This window comes from Hyperolius riggenbachi, chromosome 7 (assembly GCF_040937935.1).
Source record: "Hyperolius riggenbachi isolate aHypRig1 chromosome 7, aHypRig1.pri, whole genome shotgun sequence".
Classification (NCBI taxonomy): domain Eukaryota; kingdom Metazoa; phylum Chordata; class Amphibia; order Anura; family Hyperoliidae; genus Hyperolius; species Hyperolius riggenbachi.
The window spans coordinates 156,038,742-156,054,496 of NC_090652.1; the positions used below are offsets into that span (position 1 = coordinate 156,038,742).

The 15,755-nt window shown below is 41.9% G+C and overlaps 1 protein-coding gene across 6 annotated transcripts in view; it reads left to right on the forward strand.

Moving 5' to 3' along the window:
- The window catches only part of LOC137524665 (uromodulin-like), a 408,103-nt gene that overhangs the window by 177,693 nt on the left and 214,655 nt on the right, over positions 1 to 15,755 (forward strand). For 5 of the 6 annotated variants that reach the window (XM_068244787.1, XM_068244788.1, XM_068244791.1 and 2 more), the window contains 2 exons: positions 2,905 to 3,693; positions 6,214 to 6,318. In XM_068244787.1, the coding sequence (XP_068100888.1) occupies positions 2,905 to 3,693; positions 6,214 to 6,318 (894 nt within the window). The remainder of the gene's footprint in view (positions 1 to 2,904; positions 3,694 to 6,213; positions 6,319 to 15,755) is intronic. The other variant, XM_068244793.1, reaches the window with a different exon arrangement.

Genomic DNA, 15,755 nt, shown 5'->3' on the forward strand with positions numbered 1-15,755 from the left:
AAAATGTTTCCTGAATACTACATGCCTTATCACCATGGTAACAACTCTAGAAGAGTTATTAAAGACAGGAGATAACCTTAGTGAATTGAGGCCAATGTCTAACCATACTTAGCAGGACACAGATTCATTCCACCTGTTGCTAAGAATTTTTTTTTTTATTTAAAAATGTTCAGAACCATCAAAGCTGCAGTTAAAAGCAGAAATAAACTCTGGTTTACACACACACACACAAAAAAATCAATTCAGCATTGATTAAAATATTCATAAATCATCCGACCCCCCCCCCCCCCCAAAAAAAGTAATAATTGCACATTCAGCAGTATGTACCTGTTTGAACTTGCAGTCCCCTTAGGGCCCATTTACACTTGCGATTGCAAAACGCTAGTGGTTAGAGCTAGCTTTTTTCAGCGGCAATTTTAACGTGATAAATGCATATTTTTTACTGTACTGCACTTTTTCACTGCGATTTTTGAGCGATCGTAATTAGCATTCTCATAACATTGTAATCATGATCACTCAAAAATCATGAAAAAGCATTGTATGCACCGCTTCTGTGTTTGCTAATAATAATGCTGTCGATCGCGGCAGTGAGATCATTGCCATATACTTTTTTATTACACTATTGCTTTGAAAAGCACTATCAATCACTGGTGATTCCATCATTAGTGGTAGACACCCAAGTATGAATGGGCCCTTAGTGCCCATTCCATGCAGAAGAAAGTAGGTTTTCCTGCTATTGTGATTTCCCTGTCCCCCCCCCCCCCCCCACGATTGCAATTTTGGTACTATTTTGATGCAATTGCATTTTTCATGCAATTTTACTGGAATGTGCAGACCACATTTCAGTACTTTGCTGGAAAAAAGGGAATGGCAGAAGTGAGCTCAAGGTGGATGTTCACCCAGGATGAATATAAAGAAAAGTATTTACCATGATGCACAGGCTTTATACACAGGAAAGTGTTACAACAACAGTACATGTACATATATCTAGAATTTCATCCCACTTTAAAATGACAATTATAAACATGTGTAAACCGATTATTATACTTATCTTACCAATTGTGATTTAAAGCTCTTTTTTTTTTTTTTATAATTTGGAACTGCACTGCACTTTCCTATTACACAGCAACATCTAATGCTTGAAGGGCACAGTTACAGGCCATTCTATTTAGCTGCAAGTAACAAACAAACATAAAGCAATTCAGAGATAACAGACACAGAACAAAGATGAAAAAACTATTTCAAACCAGGAAAAGACGAGCATGCATCATTAGGCAATAAATATTGCTTCTTACCTATGTAAATGAGGTCATAAACCTAAAACTAAAACTAAACACTTAAAAGAAAAAGCAACCCCTTAATATAGATATGTAGTAGATTAGAGCAATTAATTGGACCGACAAATCTTGTAAGAATGATTATATGAATCTTTATTGAAGCCAACTGTCATATAAGAACAATTAAAAACAAGGCAGGCCGTGACCAAGCTTATATAAGGCCCCCAGTATATAATATTACAAAAGTGCCGCAATCAATAGGTATACAGCAATATAAATAGTATATTTATATTATATAGTATATTTATATTATATATTATTAATAGTATATTTATATTATATTTATATAGTATATGCCAAGAGGCATGCGGTTATAAAGTTGGACAGTGTTCCGGTATTGGAAATAATATTAATCAAATAAACACTGTACCACGTACCAATTAGGAGAGAATGCATACATATATCAGCATAAATATGGCTGTAAAAACTCTCACTATATATATATATATATATATTAGTGCCAGTGTACTATACAACTTCAGTATGAGGGATAATAAAGTGCATTACATCCAAACATCAAGTGGATCTATAACAATTGAAAAGTGCAGATAGTCTGCAGTGGAATATAGATAAGATCAAAAGAACTGGAAAGAAGGTGAAACAAAGGGCAAGAGATACATGAGAATGTATCAAGTATAAGATAAACACAGGTGAAGTGAGAAGATTGGGAGGCAAGGAGGAGAGAAACGATTGCTGGGCTCACCTAGATGATGTAGTGTAGAAGGCCAGGCTAATACTGTTGATGTCCTTGGCAGGTTTTGTTGCGCTGTATCAAGTGTTACATATAGAGTGCTTGGGGGGGGGGGGGGGGCCCATGTAAAACTTGCACCGGGGCCCATCGCTCCATAGCTACGCCACTCTCAGTGTATAAATCCATCTCTTACGAAAGGTCAAAGAGAAGACACTTGCTCCTGACACTGATGGATTTCATTTTTTGTCATTCTTTGCTATTTCTTTTGTTTTGGCATAGTTTTGGGATAGATCAGAATATCTCCAGTTATGTAATTTTTTTTTATCTCGTTGTTTGTGGCACAGTAGTAATTCAGTTATACACTTGCGAGTTATTAATTATTATTATTATTAATTATTATTATTAGAAACTGGATTAAAAGGGTTAATTAAGATGTATTGCATCACAAACATGGTTACCATACATAGGGGTATATTCACAAAGCCTTGGTCAACTTTACATGTGCAGAGAGCCCACTTAAAGTTTCTTTAGCTTCAGGTAATCTATGCTACACATTATGCAAATAGCATAACTTGCTTTATACATGCATCCCCTGTGTTACCTTTCATACCCCTAATGCAGGCATTGCATGTATAAAAAAGATTTATGCAAACAACATTAACCATTATGTTATAAAAACAGATAAATGTGCTCATGCCAGACAGTCTGATGTGAGTATATGTGGATTTGCAGGGTGTGAAAAGCTGGATATTGAAAACACGGCTGTGGGTTACATTTGAAGATTAAGTTGGAGTGATAGTCTTTTAAACATTTTCCTTCTATTCTTTGATGATGATGATGATGATGATGCTAATACTTTTTGTATGTTTTACCCAGGCACTTCAAACTGCTCAAAATGTCACCCTAAAGCAACCTGTGATGACTATTTTGGGTATTACCAATGTTCCTGCAATGATGGCTTCGTTGGAGATGGTTTCAACTGTTCTGATATTGATGAATGTGCCTATTACTGGTCAAATAAGTGTGGCCCCTATACTTGTGAAAATACCTATGGTTCATACACTTGTAGTTGTCCAACTGGCTACTACAACAGCAGTGAATATGGATGTGTTGACATAAATGAGTGTGCTAGCTCTGCCCTCAACTCCTGCGAGTCACCTGCAACATGCATTAACTCCCTTGGCTCCTATACATGTGTTTGTCCTTATGGGTATGTTGGTAACGGCACCTCCTGTGAAGTAGATGAGTGCACTCATAATGTCTGTGATTCTGGAATGGACTGTATTAAGCGTGTTGGTTCTTACTCTTGCTATGACCCATGCCTGAACTACACTGCCCTTGATGATGCCTGGAGAAGTACCTCTAGTTCTGGCTCTTACTACTACTGTGACTATGATAAGAATGGATGGTACCGTTTTGAAGGCAGAGGAGGGGTCAAAATGCCAGAGTTTTGTGTAACATATGCATGTGGCTCACCGTGCCCAATGTGGCTGAGCGGATCACATCCACGAGCATCTGATGGGATTGTCAATCGCACAGCCTGTGCCTCCTGGTATGGAAGTTGCTGCACGTGGTCATCAACAGTGCAGATTAAAGCTTGCCCGGACAAGTACTATGTGTATAAATTACATGGAACACCCACTTGCAGTTTAACTTACTGTACAGGTAAGCCGTATATTACTATAATTCAAATCTGAAGCAAAAATAAACTTATGAGATAATAATGAATTGTATGTGTAGTACGGCCGATAAAAAAAACATTACTATCAAAGAATAGAGTCTCATATTTTTATTTTCAGTAATATAGCTTTATTTATAATATTGCTTCAGACTGCCACAGTTGCATGCTTACCTTCCACATCTGTATTTTAAGCAGTTAAACAAAGCAAAAGTAATGACCTTATGAGCTTTCCTGCAGTAAAACCTTATCTAAAACTGTCTCTCATTGTTTCTTGGCTGTTTAAAGTGTACCAAAGATAAAGGAGTATAAAAGTTTTATACATACCCGGGGCTTCCTCCAACTCCCTCCACACCGATCGCTCCCACACTATCTTCCTTCACCTCCCCGTTTGCCCAGTAGGAGCCCCGGTAGATTGACCTGTCGGTGCATGCACAGCACAGTATGCCCAGACTAGCCAAGCCAATATTCCTTTATCTCAGGTTTCCTTTACGCTCTTCAGAAAGCCAGGCTGAGTTTGACAAAGTTGGCCGAATAGCTCAGAGAGGCTCTTTTGCATAGATAGCAACTCGTTTTTTAACTCTTCCCATGCTGGAAAACAATATGAGACTCTTTTCTTTGCTACTAATTTTCTATTTGTTATCCGTACTATACATACAATTCATTATCTCATAAATGTATTTTTCGCTTCAGATTTGCTTTAAATACCCAGTTCAGGTACCATTTTTATATGCATTTAATAATTTAATATATGCCTAAAAATTATAAAATATCTGAACTTTTAGAAATAGAAAAATATTTTCTGTAGCAAATTCATTGATCTATTATGACCTATGTTGCTTGCCTACTATTCCCCTTTAGTTACATTGGCGTAAAGGGGGAAGAGTGAGGACTCTTTCACACCAAAAACTGCAAAACGCAGACTCAAAATGTAAACACAATTTTTTGCCATTGTTGGCCTCAATTGAAATGCTGGAAAAATACAGCAGAAATGCGATTTCCTTTTAGAAAATCTGAAACATTAAGTCTAAATACATTCCCATGGTTTGAATTGTAACTTTACTGTACATCCTTTTGGGAAATTTGCAAGCCTCAAAAAGAAAGCAAGTTATAAAAAGGCCCTAATGCCCCCAGCTGACTGATAGCCAGTTATTATACATGACTTCAGACAGACTAGCAGCAGGGAGGGAGCAGGCAGTCGTGAATTCTGAGGAGGAGCTATGAAATTGCTGCACCAGGTACTTTCCTTGTTATGTTGCACAAACTACAACTTTACATACCGTATATACTCGACTACAAGTCGAGAAATTTAGGTCTGATCTATTTTTGTAAAGTAGGGGGGTCGACTTGTACTCGCATCAGACCTAAATTTCTGACTTGTAGCTGAGTATCAAGCGACTCCTCTGCTGTGCATCTGCTGCATTATGCCCCCTAATGCTGCCATCCAGCCAGATTGTGTGTCCATTCTTTACTCAGATGCCTGGGTCACCATAATGCAGCTCCCCCCTGCAAGCTGCAAAATGGACTAACCCCCGCTCTGACAGCACGTGGTGCTAAACAGCCGGCGGGGGTAGGAGCTGCTCAAAGTCCTGTTATAATGTGTGCCTCTGCTCTAACCCCCGCTGGCTGCTCATAAATCCTCCATCCGTTCTGGCCACAGATCACTGTCCTCGCTGGTGCCTGCAGTTCCCCTTCACTACACACAGGCTGGGCTGCCCTGCGTAGTGACGAATGAGGAAGTGAAGGAGGGGATCAGAGCGATGGGACATGATGGGACACGCTGGATGAGAGCTGAAGCCAGCATGTGTTCCGTGGTGCCTGGGAGTTTTAGCTGCATCCACACTGGGGAATTCACTGACAGCTGACACTGACCCACCCTGCATCTGAATGGTAAAGTTGACAGAGCTGTTTACACAGCCCTGAGCACTCAGGCTGGAAACTGTTTATTTTTTTAATTGTTGCTTTGAAGTGCAGGACTGGCCTTATCTTCCCTGTCAGCTCCTGTACAGTGTGCTGGTGCTTGTTTGAAGCAATTAACTCCTTATGATCTGCAAGCATGTTTCCAACACTACTGCTGCTGTTAATGTTGTGTATTAACACATTAACAGCGACACAGTGTGGGGAACATGCATGGAAATCATGCAGGGTTGCTCCATGTATCTTGCCTTATACATGCCCATTGTTAACCTTGTTTATCACTTACTATACTGACAGAAGGTTTGGCCTTGACCACAACTTTGCTGGGTAGACTTTTATTTGAGATATTAATAAATACCAGATTAAGAGGGTCAAATATTGGGGTCGACTTATATACGAGGTCGACTTGTATTCGAGTATATACGGTATTTAACTTGAAATAATTCTCTAATAAATAAATACATGTTAAAGAAAAGAAGGAAGAAACTGTGTCTGAACATGAGTTTGATTATTTTTTTTTTTAAGGATATCCGTTTACAATGGCTTTGTTGCATCAGATCATGATCTACAGTATATACTCTTCTTTACAGATGTCTCCTCTGTCACGGATGTCTGTGCCTGTGCTAACACTGAGGAATGTAGCATGGTTGATGGAGAATACGGGTGTAACTGCAAAGATGAATTTAAAATTTCTGGTATGTACTTTTGTGTTTGGTCCTTTGGTAAGGCGGCATCCAAACAGCAAGAGGTTACTGAATCATCTACAAACAAAATATGGCTTTGGGGATTTTTCTTTTTCTATACTACAGTGACCAGATTTTTGTAGGTTCAACCTGGGACAGGGCGGCGGGGGGGAAGGGGGGGGGGGGGCGCCGAAAAATGGGGGGCTGCCGCGCCAACAAATGTGGTGCCTACGCACCGTGCTGAAAAATGGGCGTGGCCATGACATTCTATGGGCGGAGCTAACATAATGATGTAACAGCGAGGCATAAGAAAGCAGTGTTTACGCCATGATGTGGTCAAACGAAGATTCGCATCATGGGTGTGCAGAAACTGTGTGATGCTATTTAATAGTATACCGTAACCCCAAAGCAGCAAACATAGCCATAACTATAGTTGAAGAGAAATCGAGAGCCCAATATGGTGTAGTATGTCAAAATTGATTGGATAAATGAAACAGTGAGATGGTAATACTCACAAACACGGGTTACCACCTAGGTAACCACTCATTAGGCAGGTGAGGAGATTAGTCCTGTCCTCACTCAGGATTATGAAGTCGCTCTCTGTAGATAGGAAGAAAGGGGGTAGATCACCCCTCCACCTGGGGTGGACTCAAATATATTGGTAGGTGAACAGAGGCGCCAGAAGGATAAAAGTACACAACATTTTTAAAAAAATTGCTGGGAGGAAGTGGTGGACTCGCCTCCGTTAAAGCAGACACCAAGGACTGTAAATATATAGATATACACATTTATTGAAAATACCCCAAAGATGCAAGGCATTTTGCGGGCACAGCCCACTTCTTCAGGCAATAAGCAGGGGATAAACAACAGCAATTCAGTTATAGCAAGCAGAGCACCTCTGTGACAGAGGTGCTCTGCTTGCTATAACTGAATTGCTGTTGTTTATCCCCTGCTTATTGCCTGAAGAAGTGGGCTGTGCCCGCGAAACGCGTTGCATCTTTGGGGTATTTTCAATAAATGTGTATATCTATATATTTACAGTCCTTGGTGTCTGCTTTAACGGAGGCGAGTCCGCCACTTCCTACCAGCAATTTTTTAAAAATTTTATGTACTTTTATCCTTCTGGCGCCTCTGTTCACCTACCAATATATAGCCATAACTATGACCATTAAATAATAAATGCAGCAACAGTTACCCCAGACACCACAAAATAAACGCAATGGGCAACATGTCAGCACAAAATGAACGTATTGCAACATGTCAGCACAAAATAAATGCAATGGGGGCAAACATGTCAGCACAAAATAAACGCATTGCGGGCAACATTTCAGCACAAAATAAACGCAATAGGGGCAAACATGTCAGTACAAAATAAGCGCATTGTGGGCAAACATGTCAGCACAAAATAAACGCATTGCGGGCAAACATGTCAGTACAAAATAAATGCATTGTGGGCAAACATGTCAGCACAAAATAAACGCATTGCGGGCAAACATGTCAGCACAAAATAAACGGGAGGCGCATGCGCGGCGCGACTGAGATGGCCACTTGAGAAAGGAACTCTTGCCCGCACTACCGCAACCCGAGCCGTCATACGCTATACCTCCGCATTTGACACACGCCTCCTACCGGGTCTTCTCCCTCAGTCCACCCCGCAGCAGATGCCGCCTAAAGCGCAGCTCAAAACCGCCACACAAAGAGGTACGATGGACCGGTTTGTCTCCCACGCTGGCTCCCAAGATGGCGCCGACAGCCTAGGCCACGCTAAGTCTCCTCCTTCTTCACAGGCCAGTATGCCCGGCGATACTACCCCGATCACAGCCTCAGTGCTGGAGACCACCTTAGAGAGGCACTACCGCTCCATGCATGAGTCCCTGCAGCAGCTCATGATATCAGCGCTGCAGGACCTAAAGACAGAGCTGACAGGGCTGGGCAATCGCACCAACACCTTAGAAGGGAAAGTGGACACTATATTACTGAAACAAGCTGAGCTAGAGGAGGAACAACAGATGCTCTCAGATCTTAGCTCACTCCGCTCAGCCCAGGAAGACACTGAAAACAGAGAGAGACGACAAAACCTAAGAATTAAAGGGGTCTCAATGTCAGTCAAACCTGATCAAATCGTCTCACACCTTACTGAATTCTTCAAATCTGTGGCCCCAGATATCCCTGACGAGCTATGGAGACTAGACAGGGCTCACAGATCCTTGGGTGAACGCTCACCCTCTGCACAGAGACCAAAAGATATTATTACCAGACTACACTACTATGAAGCCAAAGAGGCTGTTCTGCAAGCCTTGCGTAAATCCCCCTCAGTCACCTTCAAAGGAGATGAGCTGCACGTTTACAATGACTTATCCTTAATAACATTGGCAAAGAGAAGAGCTCTCAAGCCCGTTACTCAGCTTCTCAGAGACTCCCATATCCCATATAAGTGGGGATTCCCCTTCCGCCTTATCGTGATCAGGAACGGAATGACTTTTTCCCTCTCAGACATCGATAATGCTCCTCTCTTCCTCAGACAAATGGGCCTTAAGATGTCCCCACCTCTACCTAACTCAAACCTCCGCTCACCTACCACCTCCTCCCTGCCGAGGAAAATGCGCCATATATCAGAGGGACCCAAAACCCCAATTAGAAGTCTCACATTCCCACAAGGACTGGAGGATATGGAAGCTCTCACCACCTGAAAATTTCCAGAATCCCTATCTGCGGCACGAACCTTAACTTATCTGATAATACTACCTATTTGCCTATAATACCTATCATTGTTTTTCACTTAGCTGTTCTTCGCTAAACTAAGCCTAAAATGATCTTACTTTACCACAATAACACATATCCTTTTAGAGGATGTGAATTGATAGCATATTATATCGTATATTCAAATTAGATGCTTGTTTTTTTTTTTCTCTTATGTTTGAAGATCCCGGGTGATCTTTTTTCACTATGCTGGTCTTGGGCTCCTGAGCGTCCATCCTGGTGCTCCAGCATTCGCCTCCGGAGACTCATCTCTAGGTTGTCCTGGCCCCCCGAGTGTCTGGACTCACTTGGGATGACCTCACTTCGACAACTATTTTTAGTTGTCACTATATGTGGCCTCATTTTTCACAGAGGCTTTTGTCTTTCAGGTTTTACTGTATGGTTGTTATCGCATTGGCTTAAGTTTTACCTTGTTATGTTTTATGCCTTATATCCTTCCCATGCCTTCCCTCCTCCCCTCCCTAGGGTGCAGTGTTCGGTACCTCTCCTACCACGCAGCTATCTCACCTCCATAGACTATGGTTAAACTTCTGACATTAAACGTAAAGGGTCTAAATCTACCCCAGAAGAGAGTCTCACTCCTCCGAGATCTCAAAAAAATGGACATAGACATAGCTATGCTTCAAGAGACTCGTCTATGTACACATGACTCAGTGCGATTAGGGGATAGACTCTATTCAGGGACATATTTAGCCTCGGGACCAAATACTCGGGCGGGGGTTGCAATTTTACTTAAAAACACTCTCCCCCTGCAGATAAACAAAACTATACAGGACCCCAAAGGACGCTACTTAATCCTAACAGGTATGTTAGCCCGTAAACCTATCACCTTAGCCAATATTTATGTCCCCAACTCCCAACAGGTATCTTTTCTCTCCTCTTTCTTAATAAAACTTCACAAAATCTCCTCAGGTACTCTCCTCCTAGGAGGCGACTTTAACTTAGCATTCTCATCTACCATGGATCGTAGCTCTCCTACGTCGCCATCCTCAGCTTCCACACATGATCGTAATTCTCGTAAATTCAGAATTTTAATGAGAAAGTATAGGCTCCTTGATATCTGGAGAATCAACAACCCTACTTCAACAGAATACACTTTCTATTCGCCTCCCCACGCCTCCCACTCAAGGCTAGACTATTTTTTCTCTAATGCTGCACTAATCCCTTTAATTAAGGATTTAGATATCCACCCGGTAACCTGGTCTGACCACCATAGTGTCACTCTGGAGATAGATTGGCTTCATAAACCACACAAACCCTTATACTGGAGACTGAATGAGACGCTACTTCAGGATAAAAACCTCGTCTCTGAATTTACTAAAGAATTACAGTCATTCTTCCAGACAAACACTGATTCGGTCTCATCCTATGGCATCCTTTGGGAATCACACAAGGCCTTCATTAGAGGCCTTTTCATAGCAGAGGGGTCCAGAAGGAAAAAACTGTCTTCCCAAAAATTACTCTCCCTCCACACAGCCTTATCCAAAGCCCAAAACTTATATAAACTAGACCCAACTCAACATCATTTCACTCAGCTCCAACAACTGAAACAAAACATACGTTCCCTACAATCCGCCCAGATTGAAAAAAGCCTCCGCTGGACTAAACAGCTTTTCTACGAAAGAGGAAACAAACCTCACACAATCCTAGCTAGGAAACTGAACCCCAAAAACTCCCAACAATTCATATATGCCATGAAAGATCCAGATGGACATACACACTACAACCCCCAAAAGATTGCTCAAATCTTCACAAACTACTATGAACAGCTTTACAATTTACCTGACCATGATAAAGACCCTACTTTCCTATCAGCAGTTGACACATTTTTGGCACCCTTAAATTTGCCCCAACTCACAGACCATCAGCGTGCCATACTCAACTCTCCCTTAACCACAACAGAACTAGCTGAGGTTCTAAAATCGATTCCTTCGTCAAAATCTCCTGGGCCAGATGGATTGCCCTATACCTATTACAAGAAGTTCCAACATATCTTACTTCCTCATCTAGCGACCCTTGCCTCTAAGATAATGGATGGACATACCCCTCCTCATACCATGTTATCTTCCCTTCTCACAGTAATCCCTAAAGAAGGAAAAAATCTCCAACTACCCCAAAGCTATAGGCCAATCTCCCTCTTAAACTCCGATCTGAAATAATAACCAAAGCCCTTGCCAACCGCCTAAATCCCATTCTTACATCCCTAATAAATAACGACCAAGTAGGCTTTATATTGGGACGCCAAGCAGGAGATAACACCAGGAAGGCGATAGACCTCATATCACTTATGAACAGAGAGGGTAAACCCTCTCTTCTCCTAAGTCTAGACGCCGAAAAGGCCTTCGATCGACTATCCTGGTCCTTCCTCTTCAAAGTCCTTCAACATCAAGGTTTCGCTGGTCCTTTTGTGACCCTTCTTAAATTTCTGTACTCTTCCCCTACTTCCACAGTCAAACTTCCCTCGGCCCCTCCCCTTCCCTTTAACATCAACAATGGCACCAGACAGGGCTGCCCACTGTCCCCCCTGCTTTTCGCCATTAGTATTGAGACCCTGGCTAGCGCAATAAGACTTAACAAGGATATCTTGGGTATAAAACACAGAGGTCACGAGCACAAAGTTTCACTTTTTGCTGATGACATTCTGCTCACCCTCACTAGCCCCCTAACCTCTCTCCCTGCCCTTCACTCAACAATATCCTCTTATGAAACCATTTCAGGATTTAAGCTAAATAAGGATAAGACTGAAGCTTTACCGATCAAAATTCCCTCAAACATTCTACTTGCCCTAAAATCTCACTTTACTTATAATTGGAGAACCCAAACCTTAAAATACCTAGGGATCAATCTAACCACTTCATACTCTTCCATTTATAAACACAATTTCCCTTCTCTTATTCAGAAAATCCTCCAGGACCTCCACAAATGGACAGCTTATAAAATTTCGTGGATCGGGAGAATATACTCACTAAATATGAACATATTGCCCCGTCTACTATACCTATTTGAGACTCTTCCGGTCCAAGTCCCTTCAGCTCAGCTGTCCAGGCTACAATCCGCATTTTTAAAATTTATCTGGAACCACAAACGCCGAAGAGTCTCTAAGACAGTCCTTCTCTCCTCTAGAGAACAAGGAGGGTTGGGTCTACCACATCTAAAACACTATTACCAGGCAACACATTTAAGACAGCTGACAGAATGGTCGGACCTAAGAGTTTTTTCTAAATGGGCTATAATAGAGGCCATGGAGGTGTCTCCCCTATCTCTAGCTTCTTTTGTATGGACCACAAACCCCCCTAAACTACCACTCAAGAACTTACTCCCCACTATACCTTTTACTCTCAACATCTGGAAAACAACAGCACGAAAAGCAGGCCTAATGTCAAACCCATCCCCACTTTATCCCATATTAGGGAACCCCCTATTTCCCCCCAGCACTAACTCGACTTTCATAGCTAAATGGTATCGCCTAGGTTACTTTAACCTAAAAAACTGGACAGACTTTGCCACGGGCAAACTCATCACATTATCTTCACTAAGAGAAAAAATACCCCTCTCCCCTTCAGGAGTCATGGAAGCGAACCAAATATCCCATTTCCTCAATTGCCACACTAAGGGGGCAACTTCACTATCCTCCCTCACCGCCTTCGAAAGAATCTGCCTTCATAAGGGACACCAAAAAGGCTTAATTTCCCAGATATATTCTATTTTACAATCGAACTCAGGCACTCTAGAGGCCTCCCACCTCTATATGAAGAAATGGGAAAAAGCTCTCTCAATCAATATAAGCAGATCTGATTGGGAAGATATCTGGGAAAATGCTAAGCACTCATCCATTTGCACACAAATCAAAGAGAATATATACAAACTCTTATTTAGATGGTATTTGACCCCTGAAGTTCTTGCAAATATTTATCCCAATACACCTGATACCTGTTGGAGAGGATGCCCCCACAAAGGTACTATCGAACATATCTTCTGGTCCTGTCCAGAAATCACCCCCCTTTGGGAAGAGGTCCGCCACTTGATATTATCTGTCACAGATATATCTATTCCATTGGACCCAGTCACCTTACTCTTAGGCAAACCTATCCTCGGAGTCACCAAGTTCTCTATGCGCCTAATCACCCATATTCTTACTGCGACAAGGCTCTCAATAGCATCAGCCTGGAAGAATATAGCCCCCCCTACCATTTTAGACATTAAAATTAAAATTAACTGGATGAAGACAATGGAACAAATGACAGCCATATTGAGGGATACTGAAACCCAATTCCACAAAATTTGGGGACCATGGTCCCTATATTCACCAGACTACATGCCTCCTTGAACTGGCAGGGCACTATACAATCAGCCAAATAGACCCCTTATCACAGGATCAACTGCTTCAGCACCCTGGGAAACATAAGCTCCCCTTCCCACTCTAAACTTACTTCTCCTATCCATCTTCCCCTTACCATCGGAATCCTAGACCGCTTATGTCTTTTCGGACTCTCCATTTAGATTTCTACCCATCAGGATGAGGTTATCTGTACCCTAACAAATCCCCCCCCCCCCTTGCCCCACTCCTCTCCTTCCCCTCTCCCCCGCCACACTTACTCCCCACTCTCCTATGTGATGGCTTTATTTCCTTTAGTCCCACTCTAGGGTATATACTAAAGACTTGTTTCTATGACTATGCTCTCAACACAGATATGGGACATTTTCTATATGATGCACTTGCATATCCGTCTCAAAGGACAACAGCAATGACTTCTCATCTAGTCTTTCTTCTTTATTTTTCTCTCCCTATCTCAAGCAGAGATTGGGATTCATATGGATGATAGACTCTCCCTTTTCTCTGTCTAGTTAGATACATGTTAGTGTCTGGGAACCCCAGACAGAAGAAGATGTTATTTGATGCATCTCTATATGGCTCCGCTGTATCCCATATTGTCATTATCTGTATGGCATGTTCTATTCGTTTATATACCTTTCAATAAAAACAGAGTTACAAAAAAAAATAAAAATAAACGCATTGCGGGCAAACATGTCAGTACAAAATAAACGCAATAGGGGCAAACATGTCAGCACAAAATAAACGCATTGCGGGCAACATTTCAGCACAAAATAAACGCAATAGGGGAAACATGTCAGTACAAAATAAGCGCATTGCGGGCAAACATGTCAGTACAAAATAAACGCATTGCGGGCAAACATGTCAGCACAAAATAAACGCATTGCAGGCAAACATGTCAGGACAAAAACGCAATGGGGGCAAACATGTCAGCACAAAAATGCAATAGGGGCACATTTCACCTGGAAAAAAAAGCATGTACTCACCTGACAGAAGTCCTCTCACGCAGCCGGCCTCTGGTGTGTGTGCAGCTCCCCAGGCTCACAGGAACTCAGGCAGAGCAGGGCTACGGCAAGATGGTGTCCGGAGGCAGAGCCCTGTACTGGAGACACAAATAGTCTCCAATACAGGGCTCCGCCTCTGGATGCCATATTGCCGTAGCCCTGCTCTGCCTGTGCCTGCCGGAGGACAATGCAGGCTGCTGGAGCGGGGCTGCGGGGAATGAAATAAGGTGCTTCTCTCTCACAGAGACAAAAATGTAAACAGTAGTACTTTGTCGCATGATGAGTGAATTAGAACCCTTACCAGAACAGAATGTTAGGAAAGGTGGACAAAGACAGCAGTAACAACTTAACACAGGTTTAATACCGTTCTTGCACTGAAACTAATAAAATATTTTGATGTAAATTGTCCTTACTCATACCCTTAATGTAGTCCTCTTTAGGAGGCCTGTGTTGGTTGGTTATCTAATAAAGTGTTTGTTAACCACCTACAACATATATTCATGTTCAGAGCAGGAAAAAACTAAAGATAATAAAATTACCAGGCTATGATTGACACTTTGTACAAGTTGTAGTAAATGTTATCACTTCAATTAAATTTTATAGCAGTTTTACGGTCCTCACTGCTTACCTCCCGGTTGATTCAAGGATATGGATTGGAAGTGACCTCTTTTCACTGACATCGTAACAATGATAACAAGAAAAGTTTATTGTAGACTGGAGAAGAGTTAGTGCATCTGTATAGTTTTTATTGGTGACCCTGTCTTACTTTTCTGGTGACCACCAGTACATTTGACATAACAACTGTGGGACATTTCACAGCAGTGACAACCTTACCTAACCACTTCAAAAAAAAAGCACATCTTTTGCAAATACATGTCTCAACTACTACTAGCAACCTCTTCAGTTCAGATAAAGTGATAAGAAATACTGTATGTGTACCGTATGTGTACTCATTGCAGCTCAGAAAACCAAATCCTGTTAGTTAAAGGGGCTGTGCCGAGGGAGCTGAAAGGGCCGAGTGCACACTTTGTCCTTGGAATGGTTGTGTCTAGAAACCACACTGGTGAAAAGCATAACTTCTTGAGGTGTAGAAAAACCACAGTATCTTGACCCACGGAGTTAACCCTCATATGTTTGGCTATGCACTTATGTTTGATGGTACTGAGGTAAATTTTGTACAGAGAAAAACTGGAAAAACTATCTTTATACAAGGGAGGAGGGCCTTTGACATGCCAATCAAAACACTTCAGCCCTGACTCTAGAGATCCTCCACTATCACCACAAAGATCAAAGATATGCTTACCAGAACTCCATAGACCTTAATAGCAGGGTCTATAAAAGGCTTGTGTGGG